Source organism: Perognathus longimembris, chromosome 7 (genome assembly GCF_023159225.1).
Source record: "Perognathus longimembris pacificus isolate PPM17 chromosome 7, ASM2315922v1, whole genome shotgun sequence".
Classification (NCBI taxonomy): domain Eukaryota; kingdom Metazoa; phylum Chordata; class Mammalia; order Rodentia; family Heteromyidae; genus Perognathus; species Perognathus longimembris.
In genome coordinates, this window is record NC_063167.1 from 20960192 (window position 1) to 20982832 (window position 22641).

Below are 22641 nucleotides of genomic sequence, written 5' to 3' on the forward strand. Positions count from 1 at the left end.
CTATGGAGAAGTCTGAAGACAGATCTCATGAAACCCAAACTCCCTTGAAAGGAGTATCTTTCCCTTTGCAGGAGCCTGTAGGAACCCTGTCAGGGCTGCCCTCATGACCATTTCAGAACCTGTTGACCTTACTGCTCAAGGTGACCCATCAAATGCCTTGCAACCTAGACAAAGAAGGGGGGACAGACTGCCTGGCTTGGAAACCATTTTAACAGGTGAAGCATTGGTTGTGTGTGTGTTGCACGCTCAAAAGGGGAAATTTGGGTTTTCTGCAACTTCCAGCTATTCCATTTCTTACCTATGCACGTGGGTGGGCTAGGCTGCCAGAAGAATCTGTTCTCGATCTTCACGCAGCTGATCTCAGCGCTGCCCTGCAATGCGTAGCCAGGATCACACTGGAACACTGTGGAGTCGCCGGCTTCCCAGCTGTTGCCGCTTCGGCTCCCATTCTGTGGAACCCCAGGGTCATTGCAGGATGTTGCTGTGGACACTGCCACAAGAAAACAGAAGGACCAGGGCTGCCTCAGTGTCTCCTAGTCAACAAGGTTCCCAGCTCATCTCCCTTGCTGACCACCACCGCCAATGCCACGGCTGTGACCACCATCTCCTCCCCATCATTGTCATCAGTCACCAGCCTCACCACCATTATTGTCCCTGCTTGTACAACACCAGACACTCATGCTCACATCTCTCCTGCTGTTCTACCAGGGTCATCCGCGCCCAGCAGCCCCCTGTCACGAGACACACACACTGTGAATGAAGCATGATGGTACTGTTATGACCAAATTGAGTTCAGTTTTCTAACACTGCATTGTGGCACAGTCAATTCTATATAATGTAACTAATACTATGGGTATGAGGGTTGAACAAGAAAAGGAAGTCTAAGTATCATGGATTCCATCAGAAGGGCTTTATTCCACAGGAGTGGGTGTTTGGGTTGTCAGAAGCTGCTGAGCAGTGTTATGTATGAGCTGCAGGGAGTTTGATGAGGCTGGCTGAGACCACACGTTCTGTCTTGCAGGCAGACAACCAAAAAACCCATTAGACACAAAACCACATTCAAAGAAAAATCAGATATTTGTAGCAAGTGGCACAGCAGAGTTCAAAACTAACATAAGTAGTGAGATGGAAAAAAAAAACCAGCTTGGGAATTTAGGAGGTGTTTGTGGTCTAGAACCTAATTGAGTCTAAAACGGAGCAGATGTTTTAAAAGCAAATACTGAGGTTTAAGCTTGTAATTCCAGGTACTCAGGAGTAACCATTGGGAAGATCACAGCACCATGGGTGGCCCAGGAAAACAAAGTTAGTGAGGCTCCATTCACATCTGTAATCCCAGCTACTTTGGATGTGAAAAAGGTAAGTCATGGTCCAATATTTGTCTTGGACAAAAAGCACAGTAGGAATGTATCTAACAAACAAAATAATACCCAAACAAACAAAGCAATAAATAAAGCCCCATTTGAACAGCTGAAGGGAGAACAGATGAATGAAACAATGAACGAATGGACAAAGGGAGTTTGAGAGGAGATGGCCTAAGAAAATCCAGAGACAGAATTCTTAGATACTGAACAAAGGCCAGTGCAATAATATTCACTGCCTCAGAGCCCAAAGCACACCACCACTCCCATGCTGTGGGCTGGCAGACCCCAGGGGCAGGAGATCCTGGAGACCAAGAAAGAAGTCATGCCCAGAGGGCCAGGTTTTTTTCCTCTGAAAACTTGAGAATAACCACTTTTATGTTGAAACCATCTGTAGAACTTATTCTGGCACAGAATGTGAAAGTCACATTAGCTTTTAAGCAAGAACACCCGGCCTCCAAGAGATTTTTGTGCATGCTATGCCCTTCAGACATCCAGGGGGAAAGGCACCTCCTTTTGCTTGCTACAAGAGGACTTCCATGGAGAATACCTTACCAATGGTGAGATCGAGGGCAGTGTAGACCAGTCTGGAGTCTAACAAATCCTTATCCTCAGTTATACCCAAGGTAGCTCATGATAGATGATGGCCCCACAGCCGAATCTGACTATATGCTTGCTTCCTACAAATAAAGCTTTATTGGAACATGGGCCCACTCATTTGTTTACATGATGTTGGTGGCTGTCTGCATGTTGGTGCAGCAGAAACCAGTTGTTAAAACAGAGATCATATGGCTCATAAACCCTGGGGGACCATCTAACTTTTTTGTTTGTTTTGTATCAGTACCAAGGCTTGAATTTAGGGCTTTCTGCTCTCACTGGCTTTTTTTTTTCCCCCTCAAGCTTGGAACCCTACCATTTGTGCTGCATCTCCTCTTCATGGTTTTGTTTGCTGGTTAATTGGAGGTAAGAATCACACAGACTTTTCTTGCTTGGGCTGGCTTTGAACCACCACCCTCAGATCTCAGCCTCTTGAGTAGCTAGGATTATAGGCATGAGGCACCTGTGCCTGGCCTATCTAATCTTTGATGATAACTCTAGTATGTGTATACACACATATATATGTACATATATGGTGTACATATAATATAATCTAAGATACATATATATCTATATATATCTCAGATCCTCTTCTTTTGAGATCATGCTTTAATAACCTATCCTTTGCTTTCATCCCACATCATTCATTAATACCATCAACATGCACTATCATTATGTTCCACTTGTAAAGTCATCTTCTAGCCCCACAGGCTCGGCTCTCCTTTTCTTCCTTCCTTCAGGACCTTTATACTTGCCTGGCATTCAATTTTCAATCCAATATCACCTGCTAAGACAGGACCCCTGGATGACCTTCTTCTGGACCCATCCCTTAACCCCTTCTCATAAATCTGATCAGATTACCCTGCCTGCGTCTCTTCACAGAACATTCTGTAGTAATCCTGCTAATTTGTTTGCCCCTTTCTTGTACGTCGCTTGGTTTATCTATGAGAACAGAAACCTTGGCTGTTTTACTCCCAGCTCTATCCCTGGGGCTTAGAGCAGTACTCAAGCACACAATAGAGCTCAGTAAATATTTGCTGAACAAATGAATGAATGAACGAATCATCAGCATTTGACACTCACTGAATTTATGTATAAAGCCAAGGAAGAATCAATTTTCTTTCCTTTCCAATTAGAAACACACTTAGCTTGCCCCTCTAGCTTTACAGTGCACTGTGTTCACGGGGAAATGATTCCTTACAAGAGAAGGAGCTCCGTGTTCTGAGCATATGTGGAAGGATTATTTATACGGGAAGCAACCAGGTGCAATGATTAAGAGCTGGGTTTGGGAATCAGACATGTGGGTTTTGATCCAGGCTTTACTACTTATTAACTAGATGACCCCGTATGAGAAAGCTCAGAGCCCACATCTGCAGCACAGATTAATAATGGTGTCCATACCTTCAGGTTTTTATAAAAATTCTAAGAGATGATATAGGGGGGGAGTGTACAGCCAGGGTCTAGATGGGTATCATTATGCTTTCTGCTCACCTTTTAAAAAATTCTCATTTTCTCTCTTGGATGTTCCTGAATTTGAGCTGTTTGGCAAAGCCTCCTCTGGAAAGGGTAGATCCACGTGCTACAGCCCGGATGTTAGATGTTACACAGTCATGTTTACTTAATAAAGCCAAGCCCAAGCTAATCGTCTCTGGCATTTCAGCACAATCCCCTGTCAAACACACACTATAAAGTTAACATGGGGTAAGCCATTCGCCCTTCCCCAGAGTAGTCCTAGTATTTGCTAACCAATGACAGCAACAGGGAAGGTGACCTTTCCCACACCTCGGTGAAGCCCAGAATACCAAGCCAGGTTGTTACAGCTTTCCTGGAGCCCAGGCCTGGTAGCTGTGACCACTGGACTCTCCATGGGATGAGGCGGTGCTCAGCACAGCTTGCTGAAGGAAGCCCTGGTATTAGGGAGAACCATCTATTGGTATGTTTCTGTGACCCTTGGCTCACTGGGGAGAGGTGAGCACCTGCTAAGTGCAGGCACTGCAGGATATCTGGGAGGCCTACTACGGCCCTAACATAGTGTTCAGAGGCAGAAGCAAGGAGGGCAGCTCTGAGACAGGAGAGAAGGATCTACCTGCTCAAGATATGGAAGGCAGTGGCAATTTATCCTGAATGGGAAGAGTAGGAGGTGGTGGCATCTGAGATGAACCTTGAAGGATGAATCAGACTTCTGAGAGCTGGGCAATGCATAAGAAAACAGCCTGAACCAGGGAACAGCCTGGGGAGAGGACTGTCACGGGTGGCTGTCCCGCATAGCTGCACTGAGAACGTGGGGAGGCTAGATAATGCAAATCTGTGTGTATGTGTATCTGGGAGATTTGTCAGTACCATGGTGTTTTAAGCCACCCTCAGCTGCTTGGGCATAGTTAGGGAAAATCCATGTGTGTTTTAATTATTTATAATTCTCGTTTCCCCAGAGAGTGCTGGAGAATCTCTTCAGCATCCCGACTTTCTTCTTCAAGGACCCTTCTATTACTTATCCCAGAAATTTCCAATGGATATGCCATGAAATGCTGGTCCCCAGAGACAACTTCAAAAGAGTCATCCATGGACAAATCTGTTTGGGAAAATGTGACCTACCAGACACGTTTGGGATATACAAACGTTAAAACACCCAGTGTTCTCATAGGCCACATATTACAGATGATACTTTCTTTAGATCGGCTGACTAATCCTTTCAATGTTACTCGATCCTGCCAGCATTGTTTTCTTGCAATACCAATTAATAATTGTCTCAGAGATCTGAGAAGAGACTAGAAATGCTAGACTGGAAGCTTACACCTGTGTCAAGTGGACAGGTTAATAAGTATGACTGTCCCACAGTATTTTGGAGGGATTGGTTCCAAGTGGCTTCCTCTGTCTTCAAAGAATACCAGAATTGACGCATTCTGCAATCTCTTACAGAAAATGGCATGGTATTTACATATAACCTACATACAACCTCCTGTGTGCTTTACACCATCTCTAGATTATGACACCTCAGGCAATGTAAACGCTATGTAAATATTTGTTCCACTATATTGATTTGGCACAATCACAAGAAAAGAGGTCTGTCCATGTTGAGTGCAGATGAATTTTTTCCCCCCAAATATTTTCAAGCTGGGGTTTGGGTGGAGCCAGGGATGCAGAACTCAGGGCGACTGAGGGCCAAATATGTGAAGGATTATGATAATGGAGCCTCTCCTCTGCCCACACAGTCTAAAGGCTCAGCTCCATCAAGAAGAGAAGAGATGCACAGAAGAACTGGAAGCAGGACTTGCAATCCCAGCCTCACTGCAACAACTGGGAGGGAGTGTGGGAGCAAAGCCACGACATGGGTGCCACACAGGCCTTGCTCGGAATCACCATGGAAACCTTCCTCCCCACCCCTACTGGTGTAAGGCAATGATGGTAACAAAGACAGCTGCCGTATAATAAACACCGGCAGAAACCAAGGCAGAGTCACTTGTTCCGGAGAGGAGCCGCGGAAGAGCCACTCAGAGACGATGAGATGATGTGTGCCTGCGAGTGGCAGGGCCCATCATAAAAATGACCCAATATTGGGACTTGGATGGTTGAGTGTTGCTCATTTTCACTAGCTCTTTGTCATGCTCCTCCATAATTGGTGACTGCAGCGCATAATTAATTGAATTTAAATTACTCACGTTTGCCTTCGAGTCTTTACTGTGACTAAGTGAAGAGGCAGAGTGCATGGCTTAGAGGAACAGCTCTGAGCCCTACAGAAACCCTGGCATCCCCTGGGTTTTGGCCTCAGAGGCCACAGTGATCTGATCCTATATTGTTCTTTGCACCTACAATGTCCTTTCCCTCCCTTCCATCCAATAAGAGTCCACAGATTCTCCGAGGTCCAGCTCAGGGGGCCATTCTACATGACAGATGACCGTCACTGCTTGACCTCTACTCATCCTTCAGGTCTGAACTTGGACAACATCTTTTCTGGAATATCTCCCTTGATGCCCTCTGGTGACTGCCAAAGCCTGAATTTCTCTGCCCACATACTCAGTTTATGTACAAAGTATCTCAATTCGCCCACTTTCCCCACCTGAGTAAATTCAGCACAGATATTTGAGCAAATGCTAACCATGAGCCAGGTACACAGCAGACGCTTAATAAATCGCCTTCACGTGGATGGAGAGAAGGTGGGAAGGAAGGGATGGGGGAGGCTGAGGTTACGTGACGGGGCTCATGGCGCACACACCTGAGAACTGAATGGCAAAGCCCTGCTTGCTGGTGAAGAAGTCTGTGCTGAACTGCAGAACGACAGAGTTGAAGGTGCTGTGCAGGTCCTTGGGCAGCATGGGGCCACTCAGCTCCTTCAGCAGAACCCCACTCTCCACAGGCCCATCCCAAATACGCAGCACGTCGTGAACCTCCTCCGTGTCAAACACCAGGAAGTGAAGCCTGGATGGAGAGAAGAGGCAGGTGGTCATGACAGACTCAGATCCTTCTTTCTAGGGATGTTGGTGGGGGGAGGCCCTAAGCCTGGGAAGACTCGAGGATGGCAGGGAGGCTGTGTCTGGGAGAGGCCTTACGCTCCCTACTCACCAGCTCCTCCCACTGAGGCCACTAGCAGTGGGACAAGGACAAAGGGGGGGAGCAGATAGTGTGCCTCTATTTATTATCTACTCCATGTTCATATGTTCAGACTCCAGGGCCCAGAGCAAGCCTGGGAGCCTAAATTGCTCTTATTCTACATTGCAAGGGGACTAGGTTGAGAAAAACAAACAAACATATATGTAGTTCATTTTTCTTAATTGTTGTTGTTTTGTTGGTCCGGGGGTTTGAACTCTGGGCCTGGGCACTGTCCCTGAGCTCTTCAGCTCAAGGCTAGTGCTCTACCCCTTTGAGCCACAGTGACACTGCTTCATCTTTTTTTTTTTTTTTTAAAAGAGGCAGGGGGCAAGGGGAGTGTGGGATCTCTAAGAAACTAGACCAGCTCAGCAGGGCAGGGATGAACCTGTATCTGAGGATCCCAAAGAGAATTTGGGATTCAGGCTAGGGTTCAGAAATCACTGCAAACCTGAGCAGGCTACATAGGAGACTTTATGTATATATTGGGGGGCAGGAGATGAGTTGGGGTGTGTGTGTGGGGGGACCTGTAAGCCACACATAAAGTTCTTTGAGCAAGATCAGTGGTAACCTAAGTTCTTCCTGGTTAAGGGTACTTTGGCTACAAGCCTAGGTGATTCTATTAATCACTTTTTTTTGGTTTGTTTTGTGTCAGTATTGGGGCTTGAACTCAGGGCTTGAGCTCTGACCCTTAGATTTTTTTGGTCAAGGATAGTACTCTATCACTTGAGTCATATACCCTGGATTTTTGGTGGTTAATTGGATATACCATTCTCACAGACATCCCTGCCTGGGCTGGCCTTGAACCATGCTCATTAGATCTCAGCCTCCCGAGTAACTGATTATACAGGCATGAGCCACTATATCTGGCTTTATTAATCATTAAAAAATGGAATTAATTTTGACTTACAGCAAATCAGCAAAGAGAGAGAACTCCTATAGATCCTTCATGCCATTCTCTCATGGACACTTTTGCCACAACTAAGAAAGCAACCCTGGAGCATGACTATGAACTTGAACTCCAGACTTGCTGTGCATTTCACAGTTTTCCATTGATGGCCTTTCTCTGTTTCAGGATTCAATTCATTTATTATGCTTGGTTTGCAAACATTTCTTTTTAAAATATAAAACAGAGATGCATGCAAAGGAAAACAACAGTACATGTGCTGAAAATGGGAAAGTCTTCCTCTTGCATACAAGCATCCATCTATTCTCCGGAATTTTTCGTTTAATAGTAGGTTTAATGTGTATCCTTCCAGACTTTTCTCAATATGCCCATGCATATATTGTCCCTGCAACATGGGGGTTGTAGTTTAGGTAACTTCTTGTCTATGCTTAATACTCTATCATAGAGTATTACATCTCCTTAATTTTCGCTGCAGGAATGGTCATTTTATTTCCCATTAAATTGGAAGGAGTAGCTGGGTGACAGTGACTCATGCCTGTAATCTTAGCTACTCAGGAGGCTGAGATCTGAGGACTGTGATTTGAAGGCAGCCCAGTCAGGAAAGTCCACGAGACTTATATCTCCACTTAACCACCACTACAAAAAAAGCCCAAAGTACAGCTGAGACTGTAGTGATAGAGAACTAGCTTTGAACAAATAAAGCTAAGGAACAATGCAAGACCCCAAGTTCAAGCCCCAGTACAAGTGTATGCATGCATGTGCACACGCATACTCTCTGTCACACACACACACACACACACAGAAAAAGAAAAATTTAAAAGAAAAAGATTTTAAGGAAAAATAGCAAGTAATGTTCCATCTATATGTTGCTTTGCACAGTTCTGCTGTTGAATTGACTAGTAGAAATATTTTTTGTGTGTGTTTGTGAACGCGCATGTGCGCATGCCTGTACTCGGGATTGAAATTAAAGCCTCACACTCTTGCTTAGATTGCTTGCTTAGCTGGTGTTCTACCACTTGAACCATGCCTCCAGCCCTGATTTTTAATCTGGTTATTATTTTGGTCTTTTATCGTTCCCCCCCGCCCCCCCCCCCCCAGAGCTGAGGACTGAGCTTGGGGCTTTGCGCTTGCCAGGCAGGTGCTCTTCTGCTGAGTTAAATCCCCAGGCTGTGTAGACTTTTCTGCTCAGATGGCTTCAAGCCATGATCCTCAGATTTCAGCCTCCTGAATTGCTAGGATTACAGGCATTAAGCTACCAGCGTCTGGATGAAACAGTTGTTTTAGGGGAGTGGAAGGGTATTAATTTAAGGTTTTGTTTTCCTGATAAATACTGCCAATCTGTTCTCTTAAATGATGATTGTATAGCTTTATATCCCCACCAAACAGTATTGATTTCGCAATTTTCTCTAAATTCCCCCTCTCCAGTGCCAGCTATTATATGGTTGTAAATATATTCTATGTTAAAATCCTCTCCCATCTGCTAGACTAAAGTGGAATCTCACTGGGAGTTTGGATTTAGATAACTTAGAATTTTACATAATGTTGGAAATCTTCACACATATTCATTAGACATTTTTATCTCTGTATATCCTTTATCCGTCCTAATTGAGTTATTGGTCTTTTAAAATTCTATCTACACATTACAAATTTTATTTGTTATCTTTGCCTACATTGATTCCTCTTCGACATGATATATATTTCAATGCTTCTATTTACTTCCAGTGTCTGATTTGTTTTTCCTTTTAAGTTTTGTTTATGGTATCTGTTCTGGTATAGAAGTTATTCATTTTATGTAATCAAATATGTTGATCTTTTCCTTTAAAGATATAAAGGGTCAGGTTATGTCTAAGCGAGTCTTTTCCTTCTACCTGCAAATGAGGAAAAGCCCAAACTCACAGTTTCCCCAGAGTTTGAAGGTTCTTTCTATTTCCTGAGGTTGACAGTCATTGTTTTTCCAAGCCGACATTCACTCATCCCAACACGTATCTGAAGTCGCCTCCCTAGCAGCTGTCAGTGTGTCCTTAGTTATTTATATGTGGATATGCTCTTCCCAGCTAGAGCATACCCATCCCCCCACCCTTCCTTTTTTTTTTTTTTTTTTTTTCTGGTCCTGGGCTTGAATTCTGGCCCTGGGCACTGTCTCTGAGATCTTTTTTGCTTAAGGCTACCACTTGAGCCACAGAGCCACTTCTGGATTTTTCTGTGATTAACTGGAGATAAAAGTCTTATGGACTTTCTTGCCCCGGCTGGCTTTGAATCACGATCCTCAGATCTCAGTCTCCTGAGTAGGTAGGATTACAGGCATGAGCTACAGGCACCCGGCTAGCATCAATTCTGAGTGTGGGACCAGGCCTTGTTACTATGGTAACTCCAGGCTTAGGATGGCTGGGCAGTTCAGATGGGGCTCATGAACACACCTGAGGCATGAAGACAAGCTCGCAACTAAGCAGTCCAGATGTCCCCCCCAGTTTAAAGCATCCTCCTGGTCCCAGGTCTATTTTTGACTTTTTGCTTCCCTAGCATACACTCCTTTGCCTGTGATGGTGCTTCTTATAAGCCAGGAACATAACTCTTCAGCTTATGGTAGGTTCATAGGGCATGCTCCTTTCCCATCTCTTCCCCAGAATTTCCTAGCTAAGTTCTCAAAGTCACACGATCAAACTTAATGGTTCCTAAGTTTTAAAACAATTCCATTGAGATTTTCATTGGAATTGCATACATTTATTAACTAACAAAAGGAAGAACTGATAATCTTTGTTATTCATTTCTCCCACCAGGAACATTGTAGATACCTTAATTTATATGTTTTGGCAATATCTTATGGCTTCCTCCTTTTTATGATTGTCTTTTCCCACTTCTTTTTTATTATTAAGATTCTTACAGTATATGTCAGTTGTACAAGGAGTTTTTATTGTGACACAAAAGCATACAATACACCCCATCAATCTCACCCTCTCTATCACTCTTCCTTCTTCATTTTCATGTTTCATTGTTCTATTTTCATATACACATACAAAGTACATCAATCATATTCCCTCTCATTTATCCTCTTCATTCTCCCACCTCCCTCCTGCTGGTACCAACCCACAATAAAGACTGATTTTAGAAAAACTGTGGAATCAGTTGAGTACCCTAATTGATGAATGAGTAAAGAAAATATGGTGCATATATACCATGGAATATTAGACAGCCATAAAGAAAATTAAAACTTTGCCATTTGCAAAATTTGACAGTCTGTAAGCTTATAAATTTTAGTTCTGTTATGAATGGAATTTGATTTTTACTTATGTATGTGAACCTCTTGAATTTCCTAGGTAGACATAGATAGAGGAGGTACCCCAATACCAAGAGGACTGGTGTGAGGCTGTGGCCCCACCCTTTAGTGAAAAGGGGGGAAGTTTCCCAGGAGGCAGAGGGTCAAGTGAACTCTGCTATGCCCAGCTGCCCCCTTCCTTCCATACTTTTTCTTGCCACTCAGTGGACTGTGAAATCAGCAACCAGTCATACAGCAGCCGAGAGTGCTGTGTGGCTGGACCTGCTCTAGAAAAAAGACTGTCGTGGCTTCACTGGTCATAGGGAAGAAGGGGGAATGAGACTCGAAGGTTGTATGGTATAAAATGGTATAAAAGACAATACCAGGAAGCAGAGAGAAAGTTAAAGCAGCCAGGAAGGAGGTTGTTCCATACTTGAGTAGGGATGTCAGGGGGGATATGACTAGATGGTGAGCAGAGTGAGAATGAGAGCCTTGGGAGGAGCTAGGGAAGTCTGGGCTCTGTAATCTGCAAGCTAAGACTGGCTTCTGAGAAGGCCTGAAGATCTTGAGTGCAAACAACTGAGTGGGTGAGAGACTGATTTGATGAATGAGTGATGAATGAATATCGAACTCTCCGCAGAACCAGCCAGGGAGGAAGTCAAGAAAAGCAAGAGTGTAGAGACTGAGTCAAAATGAAGGAAAATAGGTTTCTATAACCACTGTAAAACCAGGCATGGTGGTACCTACCTGTAATCCCAGAGATAGAATCATGAGTTAAAGGCCAGCCTAGGCTAACTAGCAAGAACTTGTCTCAAGAAACTAAGCCAGAAACAAAACAAAAAATCCACCCATCCCCCAACAGCACAACAACAACAAAAACTGAACAACAATCACTGTCTAGTATGCCATTTTACTTATAAGCATCATTATTTAGGTGCAGCATCAACCTCTTCTTTTTTGTGTGTGTGTGTGCTTTTTATTTTATTTTTAAAATGTCCTTATTTATTTTTATATCTTATTGTTATTATAAAGGATGTGTAAAGAGGGTTATAGTTACATAAGTCAGATAAACAGTGCATTTCTTTTTGGTCAATGTCACCTCTTCCCTCGTTCTCTCCCTTGTTTTTCTCTCTCATCCCCACGCACAAGTTGTATAGTTTGTCTTCAACATAGTGTCCAGTAAGTACCATTGCTGAATTTGTTCACCCTTTGTCCCTCTATTTCTGTGCCTCCTCTTACATTCCCGAAGACATATAAACAAACAAAACATAAAGAAAAGAAAACAAAAACAGCAAAAAAAGAGAAAGAAAACCTCTTGTTTCCATTTCCTAAATTAAGTATTATTTCATAGGATCAGAGGAGCATGGGCATTGTGCCCTTCTGTTCCTCTTCTGAGAGTATCCTCTTTTGGACTCACTTTGTATAGCTGCCTAGAGCCGTGTATAATTTATTATGTCCCAGTGTATTTTAGATCTAGTTTCTGCACATGAGAGAAAATATGCACCATTTGTCTCTCTGAGTTGGCTTACTTCGCATACATGATTTATTCTAAGTCCATCCATTTCCCTGCAAATGACATAATATTATTCTTTTTAATGGCTGTGTAAAATTCTATTGTGTATAGGTACCACATTTTTTGGATCCACTCATCTATTTTAGGGCATCTGGGCTGTTTCTACAACTTGGCTATTGTGAACAGTCTAGCAATGAACATGGATGTGCAAGAGGCTTTATGGTATCCTGGCTTGTGACATTTTGGGTAGATGCCCAGGAGTGATATAGCTGGGTCATAGGGAAGATTTATGTTTAGTTTTTGTGTGTGTGTGTGTGTGTGTGTGTGTGTGTGTGTGTGTGTGAATGTCCAGACTGCTGTGCAGAGTGGTTGTACTAGTTTACATTCTATCCCCATCTTTTAAACTAAGAATACTAAGACAGCTTGAGTAACTTGCCCAAAGTTGAAGGCTAGCTAGAGAGAGCCAGAATCATCGCTCTATCATTATAATCCAGGCCAGACTTCAGATTTCCCCTCCAGGAGAAGGAGGAAGAAGAGGAGAAGGAAAAGAAGGAGGAAGAGTTTGAGAAGGAGGAGGAAAGGAAGAAAGAGAGGAGTAAGGAAGGGAGGGGGAAGGGGAGAAGGAGGCGGTGGCTCTGGCTGAGAGAGCCAGGCATGACTGGAAAAGGAGGCTCCCCCCGATTCATAGTTAACATGTGTCTCCTACAAAGATGCAAGACCATGAATTAAAGATCTGGTTCACTGAATTCAGCTTAGTAAAGCTGATAATCGCAGACTCAAAAGTCTTCTCATTGATAAGGCTGAGAGGAGGGGAGAAGAGGGAGGAGTAGGAGGAGGGGAGAGGAAGAGCAGGAGGAGGGAGGAGGAAGGGAAAGGAAGAATGGGATATTCTGTGTGCACCAATAAGGCATCCACACAACTAAAAAGATAGGAACTCCAGTTCTGAACTTTTGCAGCACTTATTTAAACACTTTCTACATGTTGGTTGCTGAGATACAATGGAGAATACAGGCAGAGTGCCTTCCCAGGAGTTTCTATAGATGGGTGACTGGCCCTGCACACAGAGACCACAAAGAGGGGGGGTCAGCTGTGGCCAGCAGGCTGGGGAGACAGCAGGGTGCTCAGATGGAGTAATACCACATTTGGAATAGTGGCTGGGAAAGACCTCCCCATCAGGTGACCTTTAAGTAGAATGACAGGCTCCTGGGGAGCCACCATGGCACAGCAGGCAGGGTAAGAGGGGGGAGGCAGGGTTGCCCATCTACAGGGCAGCAGCCGGGTCAAGAGTGGGCCTGCAGAAGCCAGGCTTGCTGGGACTCTGTGGGTCAGAAGAGAAGTTTAGATTTTATTCTACAGATTACTGGAAGTTGCTGGAGATCTATTTGTTGAGGCCTGATGGGGTCTGATTTGTATTGTAGAGCTATTCTGGTTATACAGAGACAGTCAGATGCCGGCAAGGGTGGAAGCAGAAGGGTTCACTGGGGCACACCAGGACATCAGCCAGGACTGACTTTGTCAAACCAGCTTTGCCTAGAGTCTAAGTACCGAATACTTTTCTCATCTTATAGAAATCGAAGTCTATAAATGCTAATTAGAAGTTCCAATCAATAGAGATAATTCCAGGCCCAAACAAACATTGGGGTTTGCCAGAGCAGCTCACCTGCAAGTGGATAGTGGGACTTCCTTTGGGTTTGGGGAGACTGAGAACCCTGAGATTCGAGGGCCCTACCCGCACCATGCCCAGGTGGGGAGGTACTGATGAGGTGGGGAGACAGCCTTTCCTTCTGATCTCTGGTTCCTGGCATGTCTGGGCTATAGACATAACACAGGCCAATCTCACCGGAAGAGCAACAGGGTACATTTGTACACCAGGCTTTGTACTGAGAGCCGCTGGAATGTGCACAGCTCCGTCTCTGCCCGGGAGGCTGCTGCTGCTTATTGAAGGAGATGCACAAAATATGGTAATCGGTGCAGTGGGTGCTGAAAGCGTGGATAAATACAGTGCTATGGAAATAACCGGGGGAGAGACAAAGCCACACTTTTGTTGACAGTCTCCTACGGGCAACGGACTTGCGTATGTTGCTTAATGTCCCTGTGAAAACCCTACAATCTAGAGTCTATTTTTGCCATTTTGCCAAGGCAGAAGTGAATTTCCAAAGGGTTGACACAGGCAACAGGATGGGGAGCAGACAATAAGGAGCCGGGGATCAAACCATGTCTACCTGGGACCTCAGGACTTTCCTTCACATCATCTCCTAATTCAGAGAGGCACAGGGGGGCTTCCAGGAGGGGGTGTCTTCAAAGCAGTTTTGAAGGAAGAAAAGCACGAAGAAATTGAGAAACAGGAAGATGGTAAGAGAGCAGATATCTTACATAGATGTATAAAAAGGGAAACCAGCCTTCTTGGGACCAGGCTTGCTCCATCATTTCCAGCTCCTCCAGGGTTGAGGAGCCTCACATCTGACTCAGTTCCTCTCCCTCTCTTCCACAGAAAGTGAGACTTCCGGGGCCTCGTATACATGAAGCCCTGGGTTAGATTCCCCAGGACCACATATATAGAAAATGGCCAGAAGTGGCGCTATGGCTCAAGTGGCAGAGTGCTAACCTTGAGCATAAAGAAGCCAGGGACAGTGCTCAGGCCCTGAGTCTAAGCCCCAGGACTGGCAAAAAAAAAAAAAAAAAAAAAAAAAAAAAGTGAGACTTCCTAGGGTACACACCAGGTTCCTCATGAGGGCTTATGTTGCTTTCTTCTGTTCCCCTCACCCTAGATGCATTTCCTTATTATTATTATTTTTTGCTTTGGGGGGGTCTCCTGTCTGCTTAGAGACTCCCTCCCCTCCCCCCAGCAATGCTCCCACATCACCTGTAGTGGTGGTGCTGAGCTGTGATCCTCCAAAAAGACATATTCAAGTCCTAATGCCTGCTATTGGCAGACGTGAGAATGTGACTTTGTTTAGAAATAGGATCTGTGCCAATGTAATCATGCTTATGATAATGAAGGATCCAGGACAAGGATCCAGTTGTCTAAACCCATATGTTTATAAGAGGAGAAGGAGATATGGACACAAAGACCCAGAGGAGATTGGGGGAGGACGGAGGCAGAGCTTGGAGTGATGTGCCTACAAACCAAGGAACGCCAAGCACTGTCAGTATTCAGCAGGAGCCAGGCAGGGCATGACACAGATTTTTGAGTTTCAGAGTGTATGTCCTCTAGACCCCTTGATTTTAAACTCTACAATGATGAGCATCCTAATTTTGGTTGCTTTCAGTCATTCAGTGTGTTACAGCAGCCCCAGTAAACGAACACCGCCTGACTAATGGGAGCACTGATGCGGGCTCCTCAGCACCTCCCACACCCCTGGCCAGTGAGCTGCTTCCTCCATGAGCCCCACTGCATCCTTGATCCACTGAGCCATCTGTCCTGCTGAGTTCCTTCACCATCCTGCCTGCCTCTCACTCATCTCTACATCGCTAGTACTCAGCACTTGGGGCCTGGTCCACACTCACCCTTGGTGAACGATTTCTGGTTGAATTGCTGAATAAATGAATGGTGCACAGTTCTCAGGGATCCTACAGTTCAGCCCAATTCACTCACAGTCATTGCTAAGTACATACCAATTTGCAAGAGGCAATAGGAATAAATCCTCTATACTTAGGAAGACTCCCTATTTCTCTGCAGGTACTGATTGATGTCTCTCTTTCCAACCCACATCCAGCCCCTTGGATGTTCCAGTGGTCTCTTTGGAGACTGAAACTACCAGAGAGATAAGACTTGGCCCACAGACTCTGGGCCATAGCTAACTGTGGCCTAGAAATCCAGGAGAAACTGGGCATTTGGTAATTAGCATCTCCCCCTGTGGATAAAGCCCTGCAGGGCCTCTGCACCCACTCATCAGGTTCTGATGTTCACATGATCAATCCAAAATCTTCAGGCACTATGTACAGGCAGCTTGTACACTCAGGAGGATGGCCTGTTTCTGTCTCTAAATATAGTGGGATTGGACAGTGGTAATGGTATGCATGAGGGGCTCCAATTTGGGCTGAGGGATGAGCAAGGCTGAGTCAGAGAAGCACAGAATGCATCCAGATGGGAGTAGTGGGTGGGGAGTGGGAGGAGGGAGGGGATGTGGTGGAGAAACTAGGTGTGCAAGGGCATGGGAAGGCCAGAGATGGGCACAATCAGGACAATACTAGCCCTTCAGAGGGCAAATACCAAGTGCCAAAGGTGTGATCTGAAGCTTGGACAAGCTCACCAGTGAGTGGCAGAGTGACATGCACATGGAGAATGGAGCTCTGGACACAGTGGCAGGGAGGATGACCAGGGAGGAGATGCAGAGGGGTCCTGGAGGAGAAAGGAGGGCAGTAAAGGGTACAACACACATGGTGGGCAGGCCAGTGGCAGGGAATGGAGTACCATGTAGGCTGTGGAGTAATTAAGGACCCTGGTAGTATTGGGCAAGGCTGAAGGCAGGGAAGAAGGGGTATGCTCCCACCCAAGGAGTGTCTTGTCCTAAGTCTGCTGTCTGATTTGCTTGGCTGCAACCCAGGCTGCTGTAATGAGTAGTCTGACCCTAAGGAATATTCCAGGTCAGGGAACTGTCCCACTGGGTCCCTGGTCCTCTCTTTTTCCTTCCTAGGGTTCACTCTAGGCTTGGCTTAATCTACTGGGACTGGGTCTTTATTCACAGCTGGCTGCAGCCTGTGTCTCTGGCAGGGAAGGGGTGCAGTGGGGTCGTCCCTATTCAAGTCTGAGATCACCACACTCTTTTTCCTCAGTGTGTTTCGAGTCACACCTTCCACACAGCCCCCTTATGGCAGGACCTGATTGAGGATGTGCTCAGCTGGTCCTCACTGCCTTTCCTACCACGAACACTCCACTGTGGCCTGCTGGTGAGGCTGGATGCAATACAAGGAAGAGATCCTGGTTGGCGACAAAGTCTCAGCAGCTGGGGAGGCCCTGGATTCCACTGCCCCATGGGCTTGCAGTCTGAAGGAAACCCGAACACACTGGGCATGTTTTGGACACAGCGCACCTCCTAGACATGCCAAAATGAGAAAAGAGGAGAAAACAAAAACGAGCGGCATCCTGACATGTTGATTTCGCTTGTCTTTTGACTTGGGCTCTGGGCGCTTCCAAGCAACTGTCACCGCAGTGTGAGCCCAGTGGACCCTGCATGCACCCGCATCCCCAAGGTGGGTCGTCCCATCGGGGAAGATGGCACGAGAGCGAGCAGCTGTTGCTGGAGGGAGGGGGGTCAGAAATCACTCCTGTCCTTAGATGAGAATGCAGCTTAAATTATCCTCAGTGACATTGAGAATGACAATAAGGAAATAATACTTGTTCTATAAAATGCCCCCCTCTGAGCCGCTGAGTACAAACCAACAATTAAACCATGAACATAATGGTAGACAATAATAATTAAAGCATCATGCAATCCAAAGAGCAAGTGAGAAGTCAACCCAAGGCCCAAAGCTAGCATTGGTGTCTAGAGTTACATACGAGGCTGTTTTCTTCTAGGGCCAGCTGGAATTAAAAATATATAAAAAGACTAAATTTTTTTCCCCTTTGGTTATTTTTTGAAAGTAGAACAAAACTGGCCTTCAGAAGCTGGCTCATGGCTGTAATCCCAGGTAGTTGGGAATGAGGCAGATATAGGATTGATGTTTAAGGCCAGCTTGGGTAAAATATTACAGGGACCCAAACACAGTCAACAAGCTGGGGGTAGTGTCTGTCATCCCAGCTATGTGGGAGGCAAAGGTAGAAGGATCTGAAGGTAGTCTACGGCAAAAACGCAAGACCTTATCTGAAAAACAAAGCAAAAAAAAAAAAACAAAACAAAACCTGGAGCAAGGCTCAAGAGGTAGAGTCTGAATTAGTTAAGAGGTAGAGTCTGAATTAGTTAAAATCCCAGCACCACCATCAGAAACAACACAACACAACACAACAAAACTGGTCTTCAAATGACTGAAAAAGTCTAACATTCTCAAGATTTTAAGTGTCCAATGTGTGGACTGAGGCTATGTAAAAAGGCAGATTCTGCCCTATATGTGTCAAGAATTCTGCAAGGAAAAAACATATCTTTGACCTTGAAAGGAACTTTACCCATAAGAGAAAATATCTAGCTAGATACCCTTGCAGAGCCTCAGTTTACTCCTTTGTTAAAAAAAAAAGCTCAGTTGCTAAAAGGATTATTGTAAATGAAACCACACATAAACCACCTCCTACCGAGCTTGATAAACAGCATAAAAATCTGCCAATGGAAAGAAATCATCTGAAACAAATGCCAGTTGTATCTTTTTTAAAAAAAAATCTTTACTAAGAAAGATGTGTTGAAGTTTCCATAATGATTGCCAATTTCTGCTCAATTTCTGACAGTTTTGCTTTATGTTTTCTCATTAGGTTATTTGGTGCATAAGGATTCATGACTGTTAGCATTATTGTGGCATATGTATTTTATCACATGAAAGAATCTCCTTGTTAATAGTATTTTTTTTTTTTTGCTGAGAATGTTGTCCTTTCTTTTTTTTCCTTTTAAATAAAAGCAATAGTGTGATCCCAATTCCTATTTATGTGTGTTTGTGTGTTCATATTCTATTCCTTTGTCCCAACCTTTTTGTTGTTGTTGTTGTTATTGTTGCCAGTCCTGGGGCTTGGACTCAGGGCCTGAGCACTGTCCCTGGCTTCTTTTTGCTCAAGGCTAGCACTCTGCCACTTGAGCCACAGTGCCACTTCTGGCCGTTTTCTGTATATGTGGTCCTGGGGAATTGAACCCAGGGCTTCAGGTATATAAGGCAAGCTCTCTTGCCACTAGGCCATATCCCCAGCCCCTGTCCCAACCTTTTATGGTTACTATTTTGTTGATCTACTTAGTAGATTGTTCTTTTCTTTAGCCAATTCATACCTTGCAATATGGACGTCTTATGTGCAGCCCCACAGTTGCTTCTCAGCCCACAGCTTGGTCAATAGTGGACCCACATTAGCAACAGGGGCTTCCTATTTGTGAGTGCTAACGTCTCAGGGGTATCCTGGGTTGCCCACTTATCTGCCTGCTCCATTGGCTCATTCTCTGCTTGATAACTCAGCTTGTGCTCTACTCACCAACTTGGCCTTCGTTCTTTGCTAATCCCTCAGCTATGCTTCCAACTGTAGCCCTTCTCAGTTCTGGGTGCTCCTATTTCCCGCCTATCCTATGTGCCTGCGACACTGGCCTGCTCCAGAGGCTGCCTCTGCTCCCCCATTTCTTCTTGCCTTGCACAGTAGGGATAATTAGACAGAAATAATTGGTACTTATCGGAACTGATGTTTGTTCTTGGATGAAGAGACATGCTGTGTGTCCAACACGTATCTATTCTTCCTTGCAGACCTGACCGTCCTATAATTAGGGGCATCTGTAAAAAATGTTTTGGTCACTGGGATCTAGGAGGAAGACCTGTGTGGTGGACTGAATGTTTGTGTCTCATTCAAAATTCATTCGTTGAGATCCAAGTTGATGTTAGGAGGTGGAGTGTTGCGGAGGGGACTGTATCGTGAGGGTGGGGCCCTCACAAATGTGATTGGTGCCCTCATAAAAGAAGCCTGAGAGAGCTTGCTTGCCTTCATAACGAGAAGACAACTAACAGGTCTTCTCCATGAGGAACAGGCCTCTACCAGATGACAAATCTTCCAGCACCTTGGTCTTGGACCTCCCAGTTTTCAGAACTATAAGACAGGAGTATTTATTGCTATTTTTCCTTATGCTGCCTTGGTTGTGGCTTAGCCTTCCCTATGTGGCTACTTTTCTTTCATTACCTCCACACCTGTCTGCAGTCTCACACTCTCTAGTTTGTCTCCTAGTCCAATGTTTTATATTTCTCACAAGGCAAACACTGCTATTGTGGATTTCAATTGTGACTGGGGAATTACTTTCTTCATATTCCTTATCAGTCTCCATCCCAAACTTTCTATCTCTAGAGTTTTCCCTACTGCTCACCATCCATCTACTTACCATCCTTATTTCTTATACTTAGTCATTATACTTAGTCATAGTATTATGTATGTAGCCCTTCAAATTTTCTTCTATTATAAACCTTTCCAGAAAAAGTATTTTTCTATTAATAAAATACTTCTTATTCTTATGAATTCTGTGCTTTATGAATCATATCAGAAGTTTGTGTTATTATTATTATTACTATTACAATTATTATTATTATTATTATCTCATCTCACAGGGAGATTTGTACTGAGCCAGTCAGTCAATAAGGCGTGGACATTTCTTTGGCAGAGCTGCTTACTCTCTTCCTAAGAGCTCTTGGAATTCACTCCTAGGATGGAAAGCTGGCAGTCAAATGGATGAATTCTGGCCAATTCAAAAATCCAGTGCAGCTTGAATGGATTATCATACTTGGACAATTTGAAGTAGTGTGTTTCTCTTTTAGAGGTTATCCATAGAAAAACTAAACTGCCAGAGAGCACAGCAACCTGTAAAGCCACATTTACACTTACCAGGCCATCTACCTCTCTCCTTCAAAACAACTTTCCATCTCCTTTCAGCTGTTCCCTGCTTTTCTGAGACCTTAACATGGACAGAGGCACAGCTGCTGCCCGTGCTCAGCGGTGCAGTCCCTTCAGGAGCTAAGCTCATGCAGTGCAAGTACATGGACCTCCTCTGTTTAAAGTTTAACTTAGGGTTGCTGCTTAAAAATAAACCTCCTGCAAGTCACTGAACCTGAGGCCAGGATTTCTGGCAAGAGCTGTGAACACAAGCTTTACTTCTGGTATGATGTACCTCCTTGGGGCCAGCTGCTCACTTGCTAGATAGAAAGAGGCAGACTGACCACTGCGGGGAGCTGCTGCCCTCTAACTAACGTGAAATTGCAGTAGGGGACTTGAGGCCGAGGCACAGCCAGGTGTTTTTTTCTTGTCTGATGTCCTTCGGGGCTGACAATCTCCACTAGGCAGGGGAGCTGGTGAATCAGAACCAGGCCCCTTTTCTCTGCAATCCCACTGCACTGTGATAAGAACCAAGAATGTATCTTCCTGGGCTGGGGATATGGCCTAGTGGCAAGAGTGCCTGCCTCGGATACACGAGGCCCTAGGTTTGATTCCCCAGCACCACATATACAGAAAACGGCCAGAAGTGGTGCTGTGGCTCAAGCGGCAGAGTGCTAGCCTTGAGTGGGAAGAAGCCAGGGACAGTGCTCAGGCCCTGAGTCCAAGGCCCAGGACTGGCAAAAAAAAAAAAAAAAGAATGTATCTTCCAGCCTGCCCTCTGCCTTAATCATAAACTCTCCCTACAGTGAAAAATCAACAAAGAAGAACAATTAGCCATACAGGTGGCTTATTCCTACACAGGGTTTAGAAGGAGAAATTAAGAGTCCGAGAGCAAGCAGTTCTCTGTCCTCCATGTATCCCTAAGCTCTGCAGAGAGGGTACACCTGTAGAGGAATGTGTCTTCTGTGTTCTCAGCTTGCTCCTCTAATACAGCCATCTGTGGCTCCAAGTCCCAACAGAAGCTGTGTGTAGGAAACTCTGCTCTTTCGCATGTAACCAGGGGCCTTCAGTGGCTCTATCGGCCCCTCCCTTGTTTTTCTCCCTGCCTTGCCACCGCTGTCACCTCAGACTGTGAGCTCTTGCAGACATGATGTGTATATTCTTTCCATTCACTCTTTTATTTTTTGTGTTGATTCTGAGGCTTGACCTTGGGGCCTTGTGCTCTTGTTTGGCTTTTACACACAAGCTGGTACTCTACCACTTAAGCTACAGCTCCACTTCTAGCTTTCTACTGGTTAATTAGAGACAGGAGTCTCACGGATTTGTCTGCTGGCTTCACACTGAGATGCTCAGATTTCAGCCTCCTGTGTAGCTAGGGATACAAGCATGAGAGAACGGCACCTAGTTCCATCTTCTTTTTTTGCAAGCCCAAGAGGCCGTTCCCTCTACCTTCTTTAAAGCACAGGTAGAGCAGCACTTCTCCTCTCACATCCACCTGTTTGTCACCTACAATCATCACAACCATCATCACCACACTCCTCCATTTGTTTTGTGCATTCTTCTCTTATAGCATCTATCACACTATGTTAGTACCAGAAGCAGATACTGTAGAGTGCCTGAGCTGTACTCCATTTCCAAGCTTCTCATCTGTCTCTCCTATAAAAACTGTAAAAACAAAACTAAGATTGATTTCTCACTTTGCCTTAGCCAGACATGGCAAGTTCTGATGCAATGTAGAAAGGTATCTCAAAGGATAATAGCTCTTCCCAAATAACTACAAACCCTCACAGGAGACAGCTCCTGTGCACCTTCTTCTCTCCTCTTCTTTTAGACTAGAACATGGATATAATTTCTGGAGATGCAGAAGCCATTGGAGTAATGGTAAGGATGAGAGTCTCAGGATGGTAGAGCAAGGGGAATTCTGCCAGGTCAGGATGGAACCTTTCAATTCTTATTTCAGGA

At 44.8% G+C, this 22641-nt stretch overlaps 1 protein-coding gene across 1 annotated transcript in view; it reads right to left on the reverse strand.

Annotated features, from left to right (window-relative positions):
* Positions 1–22641, reverse strand: part of Csmd2 (CUB and Sushi multiple domains 2) — a 519739-nt gene that overhangs the window by 114070 nt on the left and 383028 nt on the right. Inside the window, exons 26-27 of the mRNA XM_048350831.1 lie at positions 6166–6368; positions 299–490 (exon numbers count right to left, since the gene is read on the reverse strand). Of these exons, the coding sequence (XP_048206788.1) occupies positions 299–490; positions 6166–6368 (395 nt within the window). The remainder of the gene's footprint in view (positions 1–298; positions 491–6165; positions 6369–22641) is intronic.